General features: G+C 49.8%; 1 protein-coding gene across 2 annotated transcripts in view; it reads left to right on the top strand.

Annotated features, from left to right (window-relative positions):
- The window catches only part of LOC143822124 (beta-galactosidase-1-like protein 2), a 50,805-nt gene that overhangs the window by 11,741 nt on the left and 13,217 nt on the right, over positions 1-25,847 (top strand). For both annotated transcript variants that reach the window (XM_077306837.1, XM_077306838.1), the window contains 12 exons: positions 322-519; positions 883-951; positions 1,697-1,792; positions 4,675-4,783; positions 6,723-6,815; positions 13,771-13,852; positions 19,959-20,023; positions 20,329-20,413; positions 21,170-21,307; positions 23,811-23,891; positions 24,995-25,101; positions 25,435-25,581. In XM_077306837.1, the coding sequence (XP_077162952.1) occupies positions 322-519; positions 883-951; positions 1,697-1,792; positions 4,675-4,783; positions 6,723-6,815; positions 13,771-13,852; positions 19,959-20,023; positions 20,329-20,413; positions 21,170-21,307; positions 23,811-23,891; positions 24,995-25,101; positions 25,435-25,581 (1,270 nt within the window). The remainder of the gene's footprint in view (positions 1-321; positions 520-882; positions 952-1,696; positions 1,793-4,674; positions 4,784-6,722; positions 6,816-13,770; positions 13,853-19,958; positions 20,024-20,328; positions 20,414-21,169; positions 21,308-23,810; positions 23,892-24,994; positions 25,102-25,434; positions 25,582-25,847) is intronic.

Genomic DNA, 25,847 nt, shown 5'->3' with positions numbered 1-25,847 from the left:
GCATCCACCCTGCCTAACTCATGTTTAGAAGCAGGCTGTCTCCCAAGCAGGAATCTCTCTTGGTCTTCCAGTGGGTTCTTTTCAGCTTGGCGAATCTCAGGCTCTGCAGGGCTGGCCTGCGTCTTTCCCCCTCGAGATCTCAGCAATGCAAAAGTCATCCTGAGCGACGGCTGGAAGACCAGAACACCCGCCTTCCCTTCCTCTCCGTAATGCGGCTTAGTAGAGTCCAGGATGCCAAGTCGATTCCGCGTCCGTTGCTTTGAGAATTCTCTGGCTTGCCCAAGGCCATGCTCTGCTGAGTTTTTTCCCTTCCTGTTCTAGGTTTAATTGGAGCGACCTGGTCCCTATGCGGGTGTGGGGCCGGGTGCTGGGCTTGCAGGCCGAAGACTCGCAGTTCCTGCTAGAGGGGCTGCCCTTTCGCATCTTTGGAGGGTCGGTGCATTATTTCCGGGTCCCGCGAGAATACTGGAGAGACCGCCTGCTCAAGATGAAAGCCTGCGGCTTGAACACGCTCACCACGTAAGGGCCGCGCATCTTTGCACACTGCATGACAGGAATGCCAAACTTCTATTGTATGTATTCTGCATATGTGACATCCCAGATTCATAAGGGACATGACACATAAAGGTGCCAAGACCTGTGTTATGGCTTGAAAATATGGTCCCTTCTTTTCCTTCTGGGTGAAATGGCAGGCAGGTTTTTTGCAGCTGGTAAAATAGCTTGGTGTGGGGAAGACAGGGTCCCTGGGGTACTGGTGGTTCATCTCTGCTTCAGAGCACGCCGTGGTCCAGAGGCAAGGACAGGTGGCCAATTCCTTGCTTTGTTCTTTCAACCCTGGCTCCACCACTCAGCTGTACGACCAACGGATTCTGTGTTCTTCAGGTACGTTCCGTGGAATCTACACGAAGCAACAAGAGGGAAGTTTGACTTCACCGGAAACCTGGACCTGCAGTAAGTATTTAGGGAATCAAGCGTCCCATCACTTAAAAAAACAAAATAGTTCTTGGATTGGTAGCCTGAACATTCCTCTTATTGTGATGAGCAGGCTCACTGGAAAAAGGAACAGATATTTTATTTTGTTCCGCTTGGAAAATATCAGAAGGGTTTCATGGACTCCAAAGTAAGTTCAAAAAAATCCATTGACTGAGAAAGAAATTCCCTGGGGTCGCTTGTGTAATTTCTGTTGAGTTCAGATGAAGGATGAGATGATGCTGTTACACTCTCCAAGCACGTATCCCATTTAACTTTCCCTTCTCTGGGAAAGATCTAGATTTGAACATGCAGTGATACATGGTAGAAATATTGGATCCTAGGCAGCAATAGGCTGTCACAGAGGAGCTCAGGAAATCTAAGGGGTCAAGGAAAAAGGACCTAAGTAATGGGTGAGGGATTACGGAACGGAGAGGGTATGGTAGGGTGCCAGTGACTTGCGGTTGGTACAGAAAGAAGGGCAAGGGGTTGAACAGAAAAGGGAGGGAGAGTAGAAATGGCCAAGAGCTGAAGAAGTTAGGAGGGATGAATTCCTCGGTATTGTTTGAAGCAACCAGCTAACTCTTCAGCTGTGGCTCGCTAATAAATTGCAATGTGGCTGTCTTCTTCCCCACTGTCCAGGTTTTCCATCCTGCTCTGGCCCTCTGCACAGGCCAAAATATACCATACCTTGGGACAACCTAACACCTTTTCCATCTCCATCCAGGGCTTTCATTAGAACAGCTGCGGACGTCGGGCTGTGGGTGATTCTGCGTCCGGGACCTTACATCTGCTCCGAGTGGGACCTCGGCGGTCTGCCCAGGTGAGAGCCTTGGGATGCTGATGGCTGGTCCGCCCATTTGGATGGGAGGATGCCTTCCTAGGATGGGCATCCCATGTTTCAAAGGATGGCGTCATTGTGATTCAAGTGGTTCTGTTCCCTGACAGCTTTTTAGAGAGATGAGAAAACTTCTAGCTTACCACCGCCCCGACCTGGTTGGCGTTATACCCTGTTGAGGTCTCCTGTCCCTTTAAAGACCGTTCCCCAAATGCTGGCAGGGGCTTGTGGGAATTGTAGTCCATGGACATCTGGAGGGCCGCAGTTTGACTACCCCTGCTCTAGAATCACAGGATCATAAAGTTGGAAGGGGCCATACAGGCCGTCTAGTCCAACCCCCTGCTCAACGCAGGATCAACCCAATGCATCCTAAAGCATCTACCCGCAAACCTCCAGGTATTTCTGAACCTGGAGCTGGCAACCCGACCATCCTGGGAGATCTAGTTCCGATTCCCTCCAGCAAAGCAGCTCTTTCAGAGAATCCTTGCTTCTCTCAGCCAAACTGCTGCTCCAAGGATTCATCAGAGAAAGCAGTAACAGCCAAAGGGCTTTGAAAACGGGGATTTTTGAAGATTTGCATTCTTTTGAAGTTCTCTCTGTGGCACCTCCCTTATAAAGTGTGAGACCTTTTGCTCTCCCACCCTGGCAGACAGCTTAGGAACATCAGAGGCAGGTGGCCCAAGGGACAGAGAAAGCCGTTTCCAACATGTGAAGTAGCTAAGTAAGAGGCATGGCGTTTGGAGTTAGTGAAAGCCAGGGAGGAGCAGCGATAGATGAGCTCGGGCAGAGCGAACGCAACAAGGAGTCCGATGTCAGGGTATTTCTGTGACAGCTGGGAACACAAGGGCCGCTTGTTTGTGGACTTGGCTATTTGGATTTTGCTTATTCGGAAGAATGTGGGTCCCCCCCCCCCTCCAGCCTCCTACACAAAAGCAGCTGATAGCATACTGCAGAAAATGGTTCTAGGCACCCAAGTGGGAGCAACACGAACACACTTGCCCGTCTGCATTTTGCATCAGAACCAAATAGCCACATCAGAGTACTAAGAGCCTTATATCTTGGACACTCAAAGCAAAGAATGCAAATAGATGCGTTCTCTCCCCGCCCTTCAGTTTGCATGCTTTGCTTCAACTCCCTGTGTTGAGATTTTGCAAGAATATTTGAAATGCCAGGGGTTGCAAAAGATAGGAACCCGAGGCTGGAACAGTGTTTATTATGTGACTTAATATCGTGGGAAGGCGTGCTCCTTCAGACCTGGCAGCCTGCAGTTTTTCCTTTCTCCTGCATGTTAGCCTCTCAACAACAACCCTGTGAGGTAGGTTAGACCCAGAGTGTGCAACCAGCCCTTGGTCACCCAGCTAAGCTTCTAAGGCAGAGTCGGGATTCAAACCGGAGTCTCCCAAATCCTAGCACGACGTTCTCTTGTGGGAAGAGGCAGGGAAGGTGATCTGTTACCAAAAAAAGTGGGATACAAAAAAACAGCTCTTCTTTCATTTCCCCTCCCTATATAAAGACACTAGCTGCTAAGGGAGCTAGCTTAGTGTATTGATTAGGATCGGCGGCTTCAAATCTGGCAAACCAGGTTGGAATTCTCACTCATCCACGTGCAGCCACCTGGATGACCTTGGGCTCGTCACAGTCCTGAGAGTGCTGTTCTTACAGCAGTTCTTTCAGAGCTCTCTCAGCCCCACCCACTCACAGGGGAGAGGAGGGGAAAGGAGATTGTAAGCTGCTTTGAGACTCCTTCAGACAGTGAAAAGTGGGGCATAAAAACCAACTCTTGTTCTTCTTCTAATGCCAGTGGGTTGTTTTCTGGCATCTCTTTGCACCTGGGTTCATTTCATTACCTCCACTGAGACCCGATGCTGATAGTGATAGGCAGGGAATGCCCCCGCCCCCTTCCTTGGTGCCTGGCATCAGCATGGCCTCCAGGAGGAGGCTCAGAAAGCACCTGGGGTGTCCGAAGGTGCTTAAAATCCCTCTTGGTTACCATATCCCAAGGGGGATCTGGCACGCCTCCAGCTCGCGCTTATTTGTTGCCACTTGCTATTTTACGCCAGAAGTTTTGCTGCTGCAGGGCTCAGCTCCAACTTTGTCTGTTACAGAAGAACCTCAGAAGAGCCCTGCTGGACTGGACCAGGGGTCCATCTGGTCAAGCATCCTGTCTCCCACAGTGGCCCATCAGTTCCTTTGGGCAGCTAACAAAAGGGCATCGAGGCCAAGGCCTTCATAAGCTATCAGGGGGAAAAAATTCACAGTCAGAGTGGAATGGGCTGCCTCAAGAGGTGGGGGGCTCACAGTCTTCAAGCAGCAGCTGGACAGAGACTTATCCTGGATGCTTTGGGCTGATCCTGCACTGAGCAGGGGGTGGGACTAGATGGCCTCTATGGCCCCACCGAACTCTAGGATTCTAAAGTTGTGGGGCCCACCAACCAATCTGGATATATTTAGCCTGGAGGATGTGATTGCCCTCGTCAGTGCCCGGATGGGCTGTCCCCCGGAAGTGTTTCCTGCTGCTCCAGAGGGCAATACTAGATCCTATAGGTTTGCATTATAGCAAGGTAGATTGTGCCTATCCTGATCTCATTTGCGAGGAGAGCAAATGTAGAGTCCAGTGGCACCTTTGATCAACAAAGCTTTATCCAAGGTGTGAGCTTTCATGTACACACACACTTGGGGACTCCTTCAGGTAGAGAAGAGCAGGGTGTAAAAACGAACTCTTCTTCGAAAGATCCTGGGGAGGAAGAAAAGCCTTTGGGCTTGGTTCCAGAGGAGATCTTTGCAGGACTGGCTGGCCTGCCCAGCAAGGACGATTTAATTCCAAGTTCTGCTTGTTGTCCTCTTCACAAAGCCTTTCCCCTCTTTAGCTGGCTCCTCCAAGACCCCGACATGCAACTGAGGACAAACTACAAGGGCTTCACGGAAGCCGTGGATGCATATTTCGATCGCCTGATGCGCAAGGTGGTCCCTCTTCAGGTACGTAGGCGGAGGGGGGGGGGGTCCTCACTGTCAACTCTGGTTGCTGCATCCGTTGTGAGAGCTGCGTGGAAATGTTTGTGAGATTCCGGGGTCCTCCCTGCCACAGTGCTCCATGTCATTTCTTGAGGGCCAGGGAATTTTTCTCGAAGGAGCAGTGCTTCCCTAGGGGGTGAAGAACATCTTTTGCTGGGAAGTTAGGATCCCTCCTTCCTCTTTTGGCCACCTGCTTGCGAGGGGGTGGCGGTGGAGGAATCCTGCTTGGCCTCACCCTGGGGATCGGCTGTCATAGTGATCCACCTCATGATTGGCAGTGGGATCCCGCTCCTCAGCCTGCCCTCGGCATACTGCTGCAGGTTTATTTCTGTAAAAAGTGGCTGTCGGCTCTTTTTACTGTATTTTAAATATTGTCAGCCTCTCTATGGGGAGAGGGGGAGAGGAATACATTAAACAAATGAACAATATATATATTTTTTAAAGGCTTCTATGGGCAGCTCTCTTCTTCCTCCTGTTGCTGCAAGCGGCCACTCTGTTTCGGCTCAACGCCACTCGTTTTGGCCTTCCGTGGCCCTGCCATTTAAGCGTCCCCCGGCCAGGGTGGCCTTGTAGTTGGGGCAGTTCACTTTCCATGTCAGTAGGGGAAAGCTTTCCTTGTTTTGTTCAGGGATTTGGGACGATGCTGGAATGTGCCTCTTGCAGCACGTGAGTTTTCCACTCTTTTCAACCATGGGCAGCTGGAGTCCTTTGTGCAACCATGGGCGGCTAGAGTCTTTTGTGCAAACAAATTTGAAATGCGGTCGCATTCATTGCCCAGATTAGGAGGGATCCTGACTCAGCGGGGGTATGCACTGGCTTTGCACGCAGAAGGCTCCAGGTCGGATCCCCAGCAGTTTCACTTGTGCCAGTTTTGAGCCAGTTGTGGCTCAAAAGCCCATTTTACCTTTTATGAAGAACAGCTGTTTCTTGTACCCTGCTTTTCACTACTCAAAGGAGTCTCAAAGCAGCTTACGATTGCCTTCCCTTCCTCTCCCCAGACGCCCTGTGAGGTGGGTGGGACTGAGAAAGCTCTGACAGAACTGCTCTGTGAGAACAGCTCTATCAGAGCTGTGACAAGACCAAGGTCACCCAGCTGGCTGGAGGATCAGGGAATCAAACCCAGCTTTCCAGATTAAAAGCCGCTGCTCTTAACCACTATACCAAGCAGGTAGATTTGGAACCTTGACCTGGTTAGCTGTCAGTGGAACCTGCCTCACATTGGCTTGGGTTTCAATCCTTAAGGTACTGTCCATGGAAGATTGGTAGCTCCAAAAAGAATACCTCCTGTAGTCACTTAGTTAAGGATTGAGACCCAAGCCCCTGAGAGCTTCTGTCCTGATGTTTTGTTAATGGTGCGGAATAAAGCAATGAAACAGGCTTTGTTTGTTCCGGAATCCTGTTCAGCAGGCATGATTGAGAATTTTTGCTCTGGCTTACCAAGGACTGGAAATAAACAGGATTCATAATTCTTGATTATCCAGTTATGAGAGCCAGCATTGTGTAGTAGTTAGAGCAGCGGCCTCTAGTCTGCAGAGCCAGGTTTGATTCCCCGCTCCCCCACACGCAGTCCTCTGGGTGACCTTGGACTCATGACAGTTCTCTTAGAGCTCTTCTCTCAGTGCAGTTCTCTTAGAGCTCTCAGTCGTGTCTGTTGTGGGGAGACGAAGGGAAAGGTGCTTTTAAGCCCTCTTGGGACTCTTTCGGGTAGTGGTAAGTGGGATATAAAAATCTCTTCTTCGTCTTCTACTGCTGGGTCCTTTTGGCTGGAGACACTTGGGATTGAATCAGGGACCTTCCACATGGCAGGCAGACGCTCCGTCACCAAGCCATAGCCTCTCCTCGTGCTGGGCTCAGATCTTCCTGATGCTGATGTTTCACTGAAGTTGCCTTCTCCCCCCTCTAGTACAAGAAAGGTGGTCCAATCATCGCCGTGCAGGTGGAGAACGAATACGGCTCCTACGCCCAGGACCCGAACTACATGCTGTACATAAAGATGGTAATGTTGGCCCTCAGCCGCCTTCTCAACCTCCCTCCCTGCCCCCCTTCCAGAATCTCCTTGCATCTTTCCCCCTTCTCTTTGCCCCTCTGACATCCAGTATCAGAGTTCAGGAGCTTTGGTAAAGCCTCAGCATAGCTGCCTCTGGTTCCATGCAATCCAGTGCAATCTGTTTCTTCTCCCTTATTGGGAAGTGATGTCGGGCAAGTGATGTACCTTCCATGGAAAGTGATGTCTAGCAAAGTTTTGCAAAGTGACCCACCATCTTTTCACCTCAGCATCTCTTTTTAGGCACCAGGATTTTGCCTTGGGGAAAAAATTGGTTTTAGTAATTAAGAAAATGTGCAGAGATGGCATTTTTTTAGCAGTAATATTTGGATAGTGCTTCAGTAGTCCTGACAGCAACCCTGCAGAGTAGGTCAGGGTCTCCGCATATCGCTGGAGTTTGTTCCCCCCTCCCATGTCATTTATTATTTTTACTAGTGTTTATTGTTCTTACTAGCTCTTCTTCTTGGCTTTGCGTATGTGAGAGAATGCAGACTTCTTGAAGGAAGGGGGACTAAAAATATGACCTTCAAACCAGTCCAAATCTGCCGCGTTTGTGAATGGGAATGTCGTTTTGAGGCAGGGTTGCCAACTCCAGCTTGGACATTTCTGGGATTTAGGGAGAGGGGGGACCCTACCAGGGCATAATGCCACAAAATCTGCCTTCCAAAGAAACTGGTCATTTGAAGATCCATTGTAATTCTAGGAGATCTCCAGGCCCCACCTGGAGGTTGTCAGCCCTGTTTATGGAGCTGCAGTTGGTGTTTCTGAGTAGAACTGGGAAGCCCCGCGGCGTATTTTCTGTTTTATTGCTTTTATTGTTTTCCTTTAGCACATACGTTTAACCATGCATTTTTCATAATGCTCTTCTTTACAAATGATGTCATGGGATTAGAATGTATCATTCAGTGGCCTCCCTGAGAGCTCTAGAGCAGGGGTAATCAAGCTGTGGTCCTCCAGATGTCCATGGACTACAATTCCCATGAGCCCATGCCAGCAGAGGAGAGCAGCAGATAGAGGAGAGCAGCAGATAGAATTGCTTTGAACAGGCAAAGAGGACAGAACGTTTCCAGGTTGCCACTTGCAAGCTAAGCCCAGCTCGGACGCCTTTCTTTTTGCAGTCCGTGAATTAGCATTCTGCTCTTTTCTTCTGAAAGTTTCAGCTTCTGACCGACTGTTCCAGAAGCTCAGAAAGATCCCTTTAACTTGTACTACTTTTTTTTAAAAAGTAAGCTGCCTCAAACAAGATCCTGTTGAGGAAGTGTCCATATTTCATAAATGTATGCATGTATGTGTTATATATATATAACACAACTATCCTGCAGCACTGTAGATGCAAATGTGCAATTAAAGCACAGCATTAAAAGGCAGTTTTCTCTGGCCATAAAATATTTCTCCAGGGAGGAGGTGATCCCTTAGAAGCGCAACTTTTAAAGGGGGGCTGGGCTGAAAAAGAACTGAGAAGGCCCGTTTAACAGCAAGCACTATGCCTGATGGCCATGGCCAAGCTGAGTAGAACAAAAGCAGCCCAAGGGCCTTGGCCGGCTGGTCAGCAGCACCAGGGCTTTCCCCGCGGCCGATTATTTTCACAGGCCCAGCTGTCCCGTAAACCCACTGTAATCTGAAGCTCAGCGCCGGGCTGGCTAATTTTACTAATGCTCCGCTCTGCTGCCGGCAGAGATCTCTTGGCCCAGGCCTCTGAGCCGGGCAGCGGGAGCCGACAGACACCCAAATAAGGCCATTTTTAGCCTTGGCAAAGCCGCTCCGAGCCATGCCCTCTTGGACGGTTCAAAGGCGATGCCGCCACCGCTGGCAAGATTTTAATTACCAGGAGCCTCATTAGAGACCAGCCGTTGTTTGCTACTCAGCCCTTTCTCGGGAAGCGATTTCTGCCGTCCCCGGGGGAGAGGTGTTTACCTAGCGTCATGCCGTTCGTGTAGCCAGAGGCTCTGAGGCTTGGATAATAAGGTTGGCGCCCTGAGGAAGGTGGGAGGAAGATGATTCCTCTAAGCACACCTTTCCACTCCCTTTTTTTTAATTTTCTTTTTTGCCCTTAAGTCACAGCTGACTTACGGCAACCACAAAGGGCATTCAAGGCAAGAGACGTCCGGAGATGGGTTGCCATGGCCTGCCCTCGCATCACAACCTGGGGCTTCCTTGGCGACCTCCCTTACCAAATCCTCACCAGGGCCGACCCTGCTTCACTTCTGACATTTGATGAGATTAGGCTGAGCTATCCAGGTCAGGACCCAGAGGGGGGAAAACTACAGGATATAACTATTGCAGTGATAACCATTTCACATCGATAGATCCAATTTCACATCAAGTTACCATGCAGTGTGCCCTGTCCCAGGCTGGCTCAGTCTTGTCAGATCTCAGAAGCTAAGCTACAATTCTGGGAACTTAGGCCGATGGTGAGCGGGTGGGCAGAAGGGACTTGGTTCTTTTGGCCCTTTCTTGCATTCCCCAGGGAAATGCCAATCACCACTTGGGGATCAGGAAGTGAATTTTTTCCAGGCCAGACTGGCCAGGGATTCTGGTTTTGATGGGGGGTCAGAAAATTGGGCTCACTGTGGGTAGGCAGGTAGTTGTGAATTTCCTGCATTCTGCAGCGGGTTGGACTAGATGACCCTGGAGGTTCCTTCCAGCTCTATCATTCTAAGCAGAATGATAAACCACCTCTGAGAGGCAGTGTGGTGTGGTCGTTAAGAGAGGTAGCCTCTAATCTGCGGAACCGGGCTTGAATCCCCCCTCCTCTTCCAGGGCATGAAGGGTGTCGCTCTTGGGGGACTCCTTGAAGGAAAGGCAGAACAAACCTGCAAAATAGATTAAATATTGATTTGATTAGGGGAGGAGGGAGAGCAGTAGGCTGCTTCTGTTCTCCGAAGGCTTTCCGAGCAGCCTACAAGGAAGCAGGCAAACTTGTTGACAAAGCAAAGTGCAGCAGGAGAGCGAATGAAAGATGCCGCGACCACGCAGGGTAATGAAACAAATTGGAGATGAATAAAGCCCGATGAAAATCAATTAAAAACCACAGAAGTAACTTAAAAGGGAGAAGGGAATAACGTGCTCATTACAGGGCTCTGTCGATTTTAAAAGCCTGGCACTGAAAGGGTATCAACGGGTTGGGTCCCCCGGGTCTGTTCTGCTTGCGGAAGTGCTTTTCTCCCGCGAAGGCATCTTCCCCTGATGGAAGCCTCTCATGTCGGGGGAGATTGCTTCTGCCCGAGAAGAGCGTCTCCTCCGCTAGTAGAGGACAAATCTATCCTGACATTGGAACAAAGAGGCTAGAGTCCAGGAACGGAGGGCAGGAGCTGCAGGGGCAGGGCCAATCAGGGCAAAGCTGGCTGCACCCTGATTGGCCCTATTCCAACTTGGACAGCCGGACACATCCCACCCCCTAGGCTATCTCACAAATATATCGAGAAACAACAGTGAATGATAACGCACAATAACAATTCGGCATAAATCAAATTTCGATAGAATTGGCAAAGCAAACGCATGATATTGATACACCTCCTGCTTCAGTTAGCTGGGAGGTTTAAGCTAGTGAACTCAGAAGTTCAGGGGAATCTGTTTTTGCTGGGGAATGCACCACAGGTAGCGAGAGGTGGGTGGGGGTCACCCTGCTGCTACAGCAACAGGAGTTTAACTGGGTGAGCAGGGGTCAGTTGTACATTCTTAGCCCAGCCAACCACTCAGGGTTGTTGTTGAGAGGCTAACATGGAGGGCAGAGGGAAAACGAAAGCTGCTTTGGGTCCCCAGTGGGGAGAAGGGGTGGGGTGTAAAATGAAGTAAATAAATAAACCTGGCTTGTCCGAAAGGGACAGAAAAGATCTTTGCAAGGAAGAAGAAGAGTTAGGGGTTTTGTACCCCTTTTCTTACTACCCGAAGGAGGCTCAATGCAGCCTACAACTGCCTTCCCTGCCTCTCCCAATAACAGACGCCCCGTGAGGTAGAGTGGGACTGAGAGAGCTCTGAGAGAACTGGGAGTGGTCCAAGATCCCCCAGCTGTCTGCATGCGGAAGAGGAGTGGGGAATCCACCCCAGTTCTCCAGATGAGAGGCCGCCGCTGTTAATCATGATCGTGATGAATTTTATTTTTAACTCGCCCTTCCATAATGCTCAGGGCGGGTAACAAGCACTAGGCTGGCTTTCTTGGAAGAGAGTCCACACCGATCTGCTTGTAGGCCATGTCCACACAGGGTGTTTTCCCCATAATCTCCTGCCAATGTTCTGAGTTTCTAGACATCCCTGCTTGTCCAACTGACATCCCCCTTGCGCGAGATACGCGAACCAGTATTCAAATCAGCTTTGCAATGTGCCAATCTGAGCACACGCGCACCTGCTTCTAGTTCTGCTTCAATTTGGTTCTGCCAGCCATGGAGACATCTCTGCCTGTGATTCTTGCAGCCCAAAACAAAGTGAACACAATGCTGTTTCTCTCCCCTCACCCTCTCCCACGCCTTTTAAAAAGGCTTTGATTCTTTTCCTGTGATCGCCTAATAGCAACCTTTATGATTTTGCGGCTACAGATATTGGGGAAACCTTCTTCCACTTGACTCAGTCCATGTGTAGAAGCCTCGGGGAGTCATTTGTTATTGTAAGAGGCAGCCCCGTCCCATTTTTGTTCCAAACTGTGACATTCAAGCGTTCAGCTCTTGCACATTTATTTGCACTTATTTAATTATACCCCACTTCTCTCTAAAGTGGGGTATAACTCTAAAGTGGCTTAGGACATTGTTCTCTGCTCTCCCATTCTCTCACAACAACCCTGTGAGGCCAGCCAGGCTGGGAGTTTATGACAGGCCCAAGGTCGCCGAGTGACCTTCCACGTTAGATCTGGGGATTTGAACCCGGGCCTATGCTGCTGCCCCATCCGCTGTGCCACTCTGGCCCTCTTCTTAATTGCATCTTCCACATTGTGCGACACCGGTGTTTTCAACATGCCACTCGATCCTGCCATGCTGTTATGCAACTCAGGATATTGTTAATAGGATCAGCCAGGCCCGGCAGTGACTCCCACGAGAGCGATATTCTTGTGAGAGGAGACCGTCTGGGTGTTTGCTCAATGGTCCACCCCTCAGTCATTTCTTTTCTGGGAATGGTGCAATGCACCAAAAACGCAGCTTGTGGAAACTTTTCCCCGTCTTACCAGGAGGGCCGACGTGGTGTCCAATTATTCACATAACCTGCTTGCGCTACGAGTCAGGCTGTTTCCGTCCAGCGGCGGTGTGACGTTCTTCACCCTCCGTAGACGGCAATTATGAACCAGAGCAGTGGGAGGCTTGAAGCAGTGTTGGAACGAAGGGGGAATGATGGCGTTAGCAAAGTGAAACGGTTTACAGGATGCCACGTAATAACATCTCCCCTGTAATGGTAACCTGGGGTGTAGTTGTTGCATGTATATATATAGAGAGAGCAGCACAATAGTCAGTAATGTCTTACTATAATTAGAGTTGTCAACAGTTTAAAGTCGTGGTTTATTTACGGCTACCTAAAGGCCTGGAAAAGAGATGGGAAAAAAGAAGGGAATAAGATACCTGTGACTATGAAATAAAAAGGATTTTACAGGTTTTTTTAAAAAATCAATTAATAATGTGTGACAGCAGTCGCTGTCCCAGAAGCATATGCACCTATAAAAACAGCAGACAGAGCATGCCGACTTAGAAGAGGCATTCCTTCTGCGTAAGAGGCATTCTGGCTTCTCACTTACACAGGAGGGAATGCCTCTTACGCAGAAGGAATGCCTCTTCTAAGTCGTCATGTTTTTATAGGCGCATACGCTTAAAACTTGCAGTCGCATTAACTGGAGTCATGACTGCTTGACCGGATCCCACCCACTGAGCAACACTTTCCCTGCAGTCCCTTGAAGTGTCTTTATCACCTGTATCTCTGCTATTCACAATTTCCTTTAGTGTTTTTGCTTATGTCTGTCCATTTCCCCCATGAAGAGATGCCTTTGGGGCTTGGAAGCTTCACACTGAGAGTGCTAACTATTTCCGCCCCCCCTCTTCTGTGGCAGAGCCAGGCAGGGAGGGGGACTTTAGCCCAGTTGCTCACCTTCCTTCAAATGCAAATGGAGTTTACTAAGAACCCACACATGGGTTAGCTCCCTCGTTTCTCCAAGTTGGGAGATAGAGTTTCAGAGGTCTGCAATGCTAGACAGACTACAGGCAGGAGGTTCCTGGACATTGTCAGAAAGTGGCTCTTTGGCCCAGCCTGACCCGGAGGTCTCATTTGCTTGTATTCCATCAGAGCAGCAAGATCTCTGACCTGAGGTTGGAGGCAGGCAGACAGGCATTCACCATGTGCTTGTCGGAAGGCGTTGCAGGAGGCTTTGAGGCAATGAGAACATGATAGAAAGCTGTATGTTTGTTTATTTATTTGAACTTATAAGCCGCCCCTCACGAGCCTGTCATCTCAGGGTAGCGTAGAACATGGTGAAAAATACATCGTATTAAAAGTTCTTAAGCAACTGGTGCCTGTCCTGTATTTAACATCGCATAGTCAAGAGGGACAGGAGGATTGCATTTTTATCCCTTTTTTTGGAACTCTTGCTCAATCTGTGCTGTGCTAATTTTGGATGCGGGTAGTGAGCAGGGCAGACTAGGATCTGCAAGCCGAAATATGGCTGTTCTAACACAGACGCTCATGCATACACACACTCACACCCTGCTTAGTAAATGTATTTGCTGCCTCCTCCAAGGCCTGTTCAAGTCGGCTCCCTGGCTCTCGTGTATCTGCCAAAGGGAGCTTTAACTTTTGGAAGCTCAGCCCCCCCTCCCCCCCAAAAAATGTGGTTAACCTCTAAGGTGCTTCTGCATCCGAATCCTGCTCTTCTACTTCAGGCCAATATGGCTACCCTCCGAAAGTGCCGTCTCAGTGCGGTGATTCTTTCTTCCGACAGGCCCTGATAAGCCGGGGGATTGTGGAGATGCTGATGACTTCAGACAACAAAGACGGGCTGACAGCTGGCTTAGTGGAAGGAGGTATGTGGCACTGCAGTGTATCGGCTCAGGGTAGGATAAGGCGGGTGAAGAAATGGGGGCAATAAACATGATGTCGATCACATTTTTGGTAAGAGCATCTTTTTCTCGCATCTACAATTAATGGGCCAGACTTTTTGGGGGAGGAGGGAGGGATAGGTAGCCCTCTTTGTGGCAGTGTACAAGTCTGAGGTTTCAGCCTGCATAATTCAGACGGAGTCTGTGTTTTCCCCACCCTCGGTTGGTAGGCTGTGAGCCCTGTGGTGCCATCTGACCCCGTTTTGTCGCTGGCAATCCGCCTGAAGTTCTCTTTAGATCATATGTTCTTCAATTGCTGGACATGCAGAGGGGTGAGCAGTGGCTCGGTCGAGGAGCATCTGTGCAGCGTGCAGAAATTGCCGGGTTTAATCCCTGCCTTCTTTAGCCGGAAAAACAGAAACACAAGACGCTGCGTTTTACCAGTCCAGACCCTTGGCCCATCCAGGTCACGTTTGGTTGGGGCCAATGAATGCTCTGTGGCAGGGGTAGTCAAACTGCGGCCCTCCAGATGTCCATGGACTACAATCCCCATGAGCCCCTGCCAGCGAATGCTGGCAGGGGCTAATGGGAATTGTAGTCCATGGACATCTGGAGGGCCGCAGTTTGCCCACCCCTGCTCTATGGTATAACATCTTATTGGCCTCCTTCCATATGACTCCAGAAGAGCTCCTTCCTGGAAACAAATAAGAACCCAGGGATCTAATCTCAGCAAGTAGGCTGTGCTGAATTGGGAATTCTAGTTATCTTATAGTTTTAATGGTATTGATTTATTATTTTATGATGATGATGATGATGTAAGTTTTAATGACTTACGTTGTAAACTAACATTTGGGAGGAGTGGTTATAGAAATGTAAATAAAGAAATACAAGGCAGTTTCCCGTGTCCATGCAATGCATGCGTGCTTTTGTTATTTTTTTGATTCCAGGAAATGGGTTTATGTGCCTGGGTGGAATTCGTGTCCATCCAAGCACACTCATTATCAGGAAATGTGCAGCCTGCCATTCTACTTGGATAGATTTATTCAATCCACTTATGCCTTGCCTTTCTGCCCTATGGGAGCCAAAGTGGTATGCATCGTTCTCCTCTCTTCCCTCTTATTCTCACAACAACCCTGTGAGGTAGATCAGGATGGCCTAAGCTCAAGCATCCTTGGCACGAGGGGGAATTCGAACCTGGCTCTTTAGTCTGACCGGAATCTACGCAGCTCCCCTACCCTGTCCCCGCAAAAGGGTCATCTCTCTCCTCTTTTAGCCAAGTCTGCATAACTTTCAGAAAAAAAGGTGTGATTAATAACATCTTAACCAGAATGCAAGTCATATCTGCAACGGTGGCTGATTTTTAGCAGGAAAGCCGAAACACTTCAAACCTCTCTGGATTAAGCCTAATGGGCTGAAATTGCTTTTGGTATTTTTAAATCAAAAACAATTTTCCTCCGGTGCAAGCCACTTAAGTTTTCTTAAACAACTCGCTGCACCCTTTTCTTATTAAATTGGAGCTTTAATACCTGACGGTTTAATTAAAGCCGTGCAAGCCGAAATTACAAGCTGGGAATTGGACGAGTTTGGAAGAGCCTGCAAATTAAGGCAAGCGCTCGGACAGGCCGAAGCGGCAGCGGATAACCTTCCCAGAGCTTGCACTGGCATTATCTTGCTGAGTCCAGAGTCTGAATCCCCTTGCCTTGATCCTTGATTTCTGGTGTGCTCAGGGATGCCAGGGTTCACCTGAAGCTGCATCCCCAGAAACTGTTTCCTTGCTCATTTCAAATTGGGTGAGGGCAGCTTCAGCTGCTCATGGGAGGAAAAACCTCCAGCAACCTTCAGAATTCTGGCCCTCCGGAACAGACCTAGCCTAGTAGACCCCTTCTCATTCCAGCTCAACATGCAGTTGTGAAATAGCACTTCCCAGCTCTCGCGTCCCACCCTCCCCGTTTCACAATTAATGGGACAGACTTGGGGGGGGGGGGGGGGAAAGAACATGTAGCCATCATAGTGGTAGAGCAGGGGTAGTCAAACTGCGGCCCTCCAGATGTCCATGGACTACAATTCCCAGGAGCCTCCTGCCAGCGAACGCTGGCAGGGGGCTCCTGGGAATTGTAGTCCATAGACATCTGGAGGGCCGCAGTTTGACTACCCCTGTGGTAGAGGATACAAGATGTCCAGGATGAGAGCACAGCGTGGTGGTGTGGTTAAAAGTGGCAGACTTATCTGGAGAACTACTGATCCACTACTCTTCCTCCACCCAGCTGGATGACCTTGGGCTTGTCACAGTTCTCTTAGAGCTGTTTTTGCAGGGCAGTTCTCTTAGAGTTCTCTCGGGATAAGAGAGGAACTTTGGGACTCCCTTGGGGAGTGAGAGGCAGGGTTTAAAAAAAGCCCCAGCTCTTCTTCTTTCCTGTTTGGGGACTGCCGATCTTAACAAAGTGTTCAACGTTTGTAGCCACCAATGGACATAAATTGATTTCAGCATTCAGACATCCTTCCTGTGCTTTTTAAGCCACAGAGACTTGATGGTCTGCATCAGTGTAGCATTTGCAGGCCCTGGATTCCCACTTATTTATTGGGGAACTTCCTTGTAAGCGAGATTTGTATATCTCAAGGAACCCCGATGGCTTCCCATTGCAACCAAATCCAGATGTCTCTGTAGGGCCCCTGGCGTGCATTTGGGGCCCTCTTGCAGTTCAGCAGATGTCTATACAGACCAGTCTGCTTCCTTTTTTTCTGTTTCTGCAGCAGCATTTCCCTGCCTCGTCCACATGGGGCCACTCTTTCCTTGCCAGTGGGAGACCGAGGAGGGTGGCGGCGGGGGAGAGGGGGAACGGGGGACCCACTGATCCATGTTCGGCCTCCTGCGATGTTTACCGCCCGCAAAGCGCTCATCCTTTCTTGTTTGGAGTTGTCTCCTCCGGCGGGCTCGCCTTGACGTGCACGCCTCGATACCAACTCAAGTCTGGGATGTCACAACAGTCTGCTCATTAGAGTCAACATGTCAAGTAATCAGGGGTGCAGAATAACGAGAGCTCTCTGAGTGACGCAGCGGCAGAGGCAAGGTGGCTGCGGGGAACACGCCGGGAGCCGGGGGAATAACAGGCACGCTCGGAGGAGGCAGGAGCACCGGTGGGTGTGGGATGCAGGGGAGGGAGGGAGGGAGACCTGCTGCAAACTGCGGGGACGAAGAAGTGGAGCTGGCTTCCACATAGAGGCTTTGCTGCTCTGGTGGCCGGTGATCCTCTGTGGGACTTGCAGAGAGGAGCGCCGTCCTCCGTGTGGGCCTGCAGGTCGATTGGGAAAGTTGTTGACTTTTCTGCCAGCAGAGTAGAGCAGAGTCCTTGTTGAAATCGATTTTCCCCAATCGGCAAATGAGCCGAAAACCAGGAAGCGGAGTAGAAGCTAGAGTCACCCAAGCAAAAAACAAAGGTCTTCACGTTGCTATCTCCGAGCTAGAAGGCGAGAGCGTGCAAGGCCTTGCACATGACCGTGCGGGAGGCAGAGCACAGATCAGTGGGGCCCCTCCCCTCCACAGGACAGATCTGTGGGTTGCTGGTTCTAGCCTGAGTGGCTTTTGGCCTGGACTTTTCCATTTAAAAATCTCCTATTGTGGGGCTGGTGTTATGCGTTAAGCAGCTCTACCAAGGCAGGCCTTTGGGGGCAGAAAGTGCCATAAAGTCACAGTTGACCTATGGCGACCCCTCACGGGGCTTTCAAGGCAGGAAGCTTTTTTCAGAGGTGCTTTCCATTTCCTGCCTCTGCACCCACGACCCTTGCCTTCCTTGGCAGTCTCCCATCCATCCAAGGATTAACCAGGGCTGGCCTTGCTTAGCTCCAGCAATCTGACAAGGCCATCTCACGATCTTACATCCCATCCACTCCAGCTAGTAGAGACTCCCAAGATCTCCTGTACTTCTTTTTGCAGAGTGCGTGCTCTGCCCCTGGGCCACAGGTAGGGCTTTTGTCCAGCAGGACTTCTGCTCGGTTATGCAGGTGAAAAGGCATCCTGTTCCACAAAGCTTCTGCCTGGAATGACAATGGGGTGCTGTCAGAGCGGGGATTCCCAACCAGGGTTCTGAGGATCCCAGGAGTTATGCAAAAACTCCATGGAAGTTACAGGAGTCTCAGAAGGCCTCTGACCTCACTGGAGCCCACTTCCCTTGTTGCTGTGCAGGCCTCGTCTCTTTCTCCACCATGGAAACTGGAAACGATTAGCCGGTTCCTTCCAGGACCACTTCTCAGAAGGGACATGCTGTCACTTCCAGGGTTCCTCGAAACCTGAAAATATTTCAAGGGCTCCACCATGGTGAAAAGATCAAAAAAAGGCTTTATTCGAGTAACATCTAACCTTGCTCCTGAACATTCTGGGGAAGCCATTGTGTGATTATGCCCACTGCCCATATCGGAATGCCCCAGGCGGCCTCAGGCTGACAAAAGTTGCAGACCTATGCTCTAGCACAGCGGAAGTCAACCTGTGGTCATCCAGATGCTCATGGACTACAGTTCCCGTGAGCCCCTGTCAGCATTGATCGTTGTTCTGCTCATTGAAGAAGAGGTGGTTTTATATGCCTCTTTTCTCTACCCGAAGGAGGCTCAAAGCGGCTTACATTCGCCTTCCCTTTCCTCTCCCCACAGCAGACACCCTGTGGGGTGGGTGAAGCTGAGAGAGACCTGATATTCCTGCTTGGTCGGATCAGTTTTATCAGTGCTGTGTTGAACCCAAGGTCACCCAGCTGGCTGCATGTTGGGGAGAGCAGAATCGAAACCGGCATGCCAGATTAGAAGTCCGCACTCCTAACCACTACACCAAACTGGCAAAAACTGGCTGCCAGTTGTTAATGGACCAGTTGCTGTGGTTTCGTAATTAGGGGGAGTGTGGGTTTTCGTTGCCAAGCTGCAGACGGTTTATTCCAAGCTTCCAGCAGATTTCATGTTTTTCGTGGGCCACCAGCACGGGCCGACAGCCCTGCGGCTGTAACACGGTGGTCTCCTGCGGTAACTTCATCGGCTTCTGGGCTATATTGGCGCGCATCCTTTTTACCTCCACATCCCTCCCCCTGTTAGAAGTGCTAATTAATCCTTCTGGTGAGTCCCCTTGAAAGCAGAGCTTGTAACACCAAGTGTTTTAAATGTGACCTCCAGCGTTTTTGTAATAGTTGGTGAGGACAGAGGTGCACTGCAGGAGCTAATTGGATTTAAGGTTTTCTCTCCCAGGGAACCCTGGGTACTGTAGTTTTGTGCCAAAGGCTGTGGGACAGGAGAGAGGTTTAGAGTCGAATCTAACACAAGGCCCAGATTAGCCTGATCCTCCAGGGGAATTGGTTCAAGTGGGGAAGGAGCAAGATTCAAGCCACAAGATTCCTTGGGTATTTGTTTGTTTGTTTGTTTGTTTGTTTGTTTTATTTAGATTTTTATACCGCCCTCTCCTACAGCGCTGGGCGGTTTACATAAAGCATTTTAGAACATTTACATAGAATAGGTATAAGCTTTGGACAGTTACAGTCCTGTTAGAGCAGTTCTTTCAGAGCCTCTTGTTGGGAGAGAAAGGGAAGGTGATTATAAGCCTCTTTCAAGTAGAGAAAAGCAGGGTATAAAACCAACTCTTCTTCTTATACTAAGTCACCTCTTCGTTGTCCATAGCACAGGATGACCTCCTCTGAGTGGCAGAAGTGCCCTCCACTAAATAGATGAATTCATAAGAACAGCCCTGCTAGATCAGAGCAGTGATCCACCATCCTGTCTCACACAGTAGCCCCCCAGTTACCCCAAAGGTCCAGCAACAGGGCATAGAAGCCAAGACCTTCGCTGATGTTGCCTCCTGGCACTGGCATTCAGAGGTTGACTGCCTCTGAATGTGGAGGTTCCCCTTGGTCAGTTGCTATGAACCTGTCTCAATCCCCTCAGTGATCACAGTATCCTCTGGCAGCGAATACCACATTTGAATCACTCTCTGTGTATCTCCTTTAACTGGAGATGGTGACACTTGAACCTGGGACTTTCCTGCATGCAAACAACGTCCTCGATTAAGGAAATGTGCTGCACTCTGTGAAATAAACGGCTTGACCCGTTTCCTTTTCTCCAACAGCCCTTGCCACTGTAAACTTGCAGAAGCTGGAACCGGGTCTCTTGGTCTACCTCAATACGGTACAGGTAAGGCGGAGACGTTCAAAAGCCAACCTTGTTCTAAAGCCATCCGTGACATCATGGGTTCTCATGTAGGTTTAGCAGCTCCCAGCCCAGCATTCTAGCACCTGCCCCATGGTGGATGTAGAGCTGGGAGGTTGTAGTGCGGAACCTCGCCCTTTTTGAGAAATCCTCAGGACGTTGGCTGAGTCTCTGTCTCTCTCATCCTCGTGGGGCTTCCTCTTAGAATCATAGAGCGTCATTTTGGAGGCTCAGCTGCAATGCGCCCTGCGATTTTACCCCCTGAATTCTTCCACCTTGCCTTTCTGCAGCACAAGAAGCCGACAATGGTGATGGAATACTGGACTGGATGGTTTGATAGCTGGGGCGGCCCTCATAACATCTTTGACGCTGACGGTGAGGCCTTCTTCTGCCGTGCTCCTCCTTAGAGACCTTTCCTGCCTTTGCTGTGGCCGGTGTGGCCTGCACTTCCCTCCCACCTCCTCTGCCCCAGGCCTTTTCCCACCTTGGGGGATGGAGTCTCCCAAGCTCTGCCTTATTTTAAGGCGGAACATGTTGGTTAAAAAGAGAAAGAAGAATGTATATTTAAAATTATGCTTTCCTTGGGTGGTGTCATCCTTAAAGCACGACGGAGTCTAACCTGGATTTCCCCCACTTCTTCACATTCAGCCAGCTGGTTGACCTTGGGCCACTTTCAGTTCTTTTAGGGCTCTTCTTGCAGAGCAGTTCTGTTAGAGCTCTCTCAGCCCCACCTCCCTCACGGGGCGACTGCTGTGCGGAGGGAAAGCTGCTTTGGGTAGTGGAAAGCGGGGCTTAAAAACAACATCTCCTTCTCTTCCTCCCCCTCCCTTGGACCGAGAAATCCATCTTCTGCCTTGCTTACAATTCCCACTCAGATACGGCTCTTACGTCTGAATCGGGAGGGCAGGATCACCCCTTGGAGGAGGATGCATGGATTGTCTGCACTAAGTATTTTGTCTTTAAGCGCATGTCCGTCAAACAAGAGTTATCGCCGAGTGCAGAAAAGGACGTCGTCGTTGCAAATGGAAATCTACACACGCCTGAGTGGTTTTGTCCTCTAATGAAACATCACGGCAGAGGCTGGCTGCGAGGCTCTCTAACCCCCTCTTTGGGCTTCCCTCCCCTGCACAGAGATGGTGAGCACCGTTGAGAAGATCCTCAAAACAGGAGCCTCCATCAACCTCTACATGTTCCACGGGGGGACCAACTTTGGCTTTATGAACGGTGCTCTACACTTCGAAGAATACAAGGCAGACGTCACCAGCTATGGTAAGGCTACGTCAGCTGGCTTGAAGGGGGGGGGGGGGGGCGGGCTAGGGTTTGACTTGCAGGCAAGATGAGAGCGTGTCTCAGCCGACTGAGGACAACAGGAAAGCAGGGGGGGTCGCTGGCTGGCCACAGTGTTGTGGCTCATGCAGGTGTTCCATGCGACCTTTTCCTCCTGGATAGCTGGCCCACCCGTTAAGATCTGCCTCTGAAGCCCTGCTCTGTGTTCCATGCCTTTAGAGGGGAGGTCATGGGAAAGTAAATGAAAAGAAATCATGTAATCTATTAATTCTGTGTCCTTGAAACAATGCATTCAAGGGGAAAAAAACATGCATGCTTCTCTTGGGCAAGTGTTCTGGAAACCTGTCTCTCTCACACACACACACACACACACACACACACACACACACGTATGTATGTATGTATGTATGTATATGTGTATGTGTATATATGTATGTTTAACAAAGATTTTCCTGGCTTCTTGCACAATGAGCTAGGCTAAGAAAGGCCTAAGCTAAGAGTGAGTTAATGACACTTGACATCCCCTGTCTTATGTATACCGACAGGGTATATTGAGTCCCATTAACTCACTCTTAGCTCAGGCCTTCCTTAGCCTACCTCATTGCGCAAGAGACCAGCTTCCTGCAGGAGGCCCTGGAACCTGATAAGAGCTCCTAAAAGGGCCAAGGCCCAAAGACATAGTTGAGAATGGCTGCCCTCGGCAAACTATGACCACGGTAGAACCTTGTTGAACTGTGACCAGCAGTTTGGAAACGGAGATCCAAGCTTATATCCTGGAAATCTTGTTGGCCTCAAATCTTGTTTTTCGACTGCTAAGTGACACAGCTGCCCACTTGAAAATGCCCAAGAGGGGCATTCCCTTGGCGAAGGGCTTTAAGTGGAGGCTAGCCGGCCTTGCATTGGCGACACTCTAGCTTAGGCATTCCAGGGTTGAGCAGGGGGTAAGACTACACAGCTTATAGCTCCCGTTCCAGCTCCGGGACACATTTCCATCAACCTCACCAGGGGAATCGACAAAATGCTGGCATGGGTTGCACATTTTAATCCAGCCGTTGGAACGCCCGGATCCCTGGGAGGGAAAGCTCTGGAGTGAATTGAGATTTTCCGCTCAGTCGTAGCCCGTGCTTTTTTTCCCCTTTCCAAAAATGATTTGAATTTTTACTGACATGTCTATCTGTATATACGTGCCATGGATTCCCCCAAGGATGGCAATTGCAACCTTTCAAGGGAATTGCCAATTAAGTAATAATTGCACCTCACCACCCTTCCTTCTTTCATTTTTCATGCTTCCAGGTACAGCTTCCTGGTTTGTTTGCTCAGACAGGCACACCGCAGCGTGAGTCTTAGAAAGGCACAGTTGCTGGAAGTCTTGGCAAATAGGAAGGGGTGGGTGGGTTTTTGTGCTCTCTGCATGAACACCTTGTACAAGCTCCTGTAAGAATAGCAGGGGAGAGCACGCATACATCTGGAGATGGGGGGAGTTGGGGGGCCAGAATTCCTCTCAGCTTATTGTATAATAAATCACATTTTTTTGACAGGTAATTGCTTGCATTTTGGTGTTTGCAAATACAAATCGTCTTGTGTTTTATTTATTTATATCTTTCTGTTCCACACTGTCAGCTGCTGAGGTTCTTGAGGCACAGCTTGACAAAATCTGAACCATGTTGGCAGAGTTTAAATATGCAAAGGGTTGGAGCACTGAGCTGCTTAAAAGAGCGAAATAGTTTTACTGTGAAGAGGAACAACATGGAGAAGGAGAGAGTCCTGACTAACTGTTCCTTCAGTCAGTTCCATAGGCAAGCAGGGAGGAAGTATGCCCAAAGGGGCAATAATCGGAAAAATACCACAAAGCTCCTGAGCTAACTATGCTAAATACGCATCCCCTCCACTGCCCCCTACAGAACACTCATTATATTCTGCTCAATCACGCCCACTGCAAAGCTGGCATATTCCGACAACAACCCCCCCCCTCCCGATGTCATCCAAAGCTCTCGAACAAACCACCAGTTAAAAGCCTGCAACCATAGTCAACGTCAATAAAGAAAGTATAATGGATCATTCTTTATAATTGGACTCATTTTCTGCCCTTTCGCTTTAGACTCATGGCAGAATTCGTCAGAATAAAACTTAACACAAATAATATCTAGAAATACAGTACATTTCTACAATAAGTGTAGTTAAAAGTCTAAAACAATTAAATCTTGAATGGCCTAATTCTGTTGAATACCTTGGAAAGAAGGGAGAAGGGAGGTAGAAAGTCCTACCAGCCCAAGGCAGTATATGCTTTGTGGCCCTGGCAGGGGGTCCAGGATAATTCCATGGTGCTTTAGGCCTCCACCGTAGGCCTGGCGGAACAGCTCCAATCTCACTCGCGAGAGCGTTCCACCAGCCCAGGCCTCTTTTCCGCTGTAGGAAAAACATGAAATTCCACCCGGCATTTTCTCCTTGGCATTTCCTCTTGACCGCTGATGCCCTTCTCTTCCAGACTACGATGCCGTGCTGACCGAGGCCGGAGACTACACGTCCAAGTTCTTTAAACTGCGACAGCTTTTCTCCAAGATTGTGGGTAAAGGCATCTCAAAACCTATATATATCTATATATATACATATCCACAAACACGCACGCTCCAGCGAGGCCTCGCTGCCTCCTTTAAGCGCCAGCGAGTGCCACATGAGCAAAGCTTGCAAATTGGCTCGCCGGTGCGCACCAAACTCCCGCTGCTCCCCTGTGTTGCTACATCCCTCGATTAGCTGGGAGCATTTTCTGAAGCGCAAAGAGGGGACCGGGGAGGTAGATTGTCTTGTTATGGAAATGGCCTTTCGGCTGACTTCACAAGGGGGGAGGGGAGGGGGCTGTTTGCTAGCTAATAACGGAGGTGTCTGTCTGCCGGGAGGAGCGTTCCATGCCAACAGGCTTAAAACAAATGCAAATCAGAAAGAGACGAGCCGCTTGCAGTATTCTCTCTCTTCTGGGGCTCTCGCTAGCAAATAACCATGCCGCTCTCTCCCCACCCCACCCCCACCCCCTTACCACTGCTGGCCTATTTCTTCCATATTTTGGTCAGCAGTGGTCCCCCAAATAAACGGTGGTCCCCCAAATAAACACTGATAGGGCAGAGTTGAGGGGTCTTATTTGTTTTTTTTGGGGAGGGGGAGAAGGAATTGGTGTTGGAAAGCACTTCCCATTAGGGGGTGTCATCTTTCCCCTTTATGTATTTATGTTATCCCCTGTACCCTCTCCCCACAAGGGACGCAGGGTGGCTTTTTACAGCACTTAGCAATGCAACAACGACAAATACAGTGCAAATAAATGCAGCAGTGAAGCCCATTAAAACCTCGACAACAGCAAATCACACAGAGAGATTAGGATTGGCTGGCCAGCTCCACTGTTCGGGGCAGCCAGTCAGGTTGGAGGGCTGCAAGGGCCAGTGAAGGTGAGGTGAGGGCAGGGTGGGCAGAGGGAGGAGGAAAACGAGGACATCTGGGGGAGGAGTCGCCAAAGGAAACACAGGGGTGCCTAGCAGCTTCGAAATAAGAGTTGGCATGGCCTTGGCCATTGGCTGGTGTCAGAGACGTGCGTTTCAAAGGCGAGGGAGAATTGTAGGTGGACTCCGAGAGGTCACTCACCTGTTTTTCTCCTTGGAATTAGCACATTATTTTATTTTAAAGGGGAGCCTCTGCCGGTCCCTCCTATGGTTTCAACCAAGGCGTCATACGGAGCAATACTGATGCAGCAGTATGTCTCTCTGTGGGAAGTGCTGCCATCTCTGGTAGAGGTAAGTACTGCATACCTCTGGGTGGTAATCCCCACCCCTGGCTTTTTCACATGTGCGTGTCAAATTGTTTCCAACTTCCGCCTGTGGCTTCCTTCATGGAGTCCGTCCCTCTCATGTGGGGTCCTTTGATCAAAAAGCACACTTTTTACACTTTAAATACTTAATAGCAGAGCCCGATCCCCAGTTCTGATTACTGATGGGAGATGGAAGAGTCAGACTCCTCTGCTTTCTTCCCCATGTAGGCCCATGAAGGTTTCATGCACATTCTTGTGTTCTGCCAAAGTGGCGCGATCTTGGCCTCGGCCATACATGTTGTACATTTCTGCGTTGCAGCCCATAAAGTTGGAGCATCCTGTCAGCATGGAGAAACTTGAGGTGAACGACGGCAACGGGCAGGCCTATGGGTATATCCTGTACGAGACGGTCGCCCCAGGTGGAGGACGGCTGTATTCCCAGAACCACGTTCGGGATAGAGCACAGGTGAACCATGCAGGCCAATTCTGTTAATAGCTTCTTGGGGAGGGGGGCAGGAAGCAAAATGCTGTCTCCTTAGCCGATTAACTGCAAGGCCAGAGAACTCTCTTTGGAAAGGAAAGGCCTGTGGTTTTGGACCCTTCCGTGAGTCATGGAGCTCCATATGAGTCCCCATAGAACTGGAAGGGGGCAGAGAGAACTTTTTCTCCCTCTCCCGAAATTGTTTCTCGGAGGCATTCATTGAAGTCGATGGGCAAATAGATTCCGGGCGG

The sequence above is a fragment of the Paroedura picta genome, chromosome 12 (genome assembly GCF_049243985.1).
Source record: "Paroedura picta isolate Pp20150507F chromosome 12, Ppicta_v3.0, whole genome shotgun sequence".
NCBI classification, from domain to species: domain Eukaryota; kingdom Metazoa; phylum Chordata; class Lepidosauria; order Squamata; family Gekkonidae; genus Paroedura; species Paroedura picta.
Note: the sequence above shows the minus strand (reverse complement) of the source record. Positions and strands in the feature narration are given on the sequence as shown.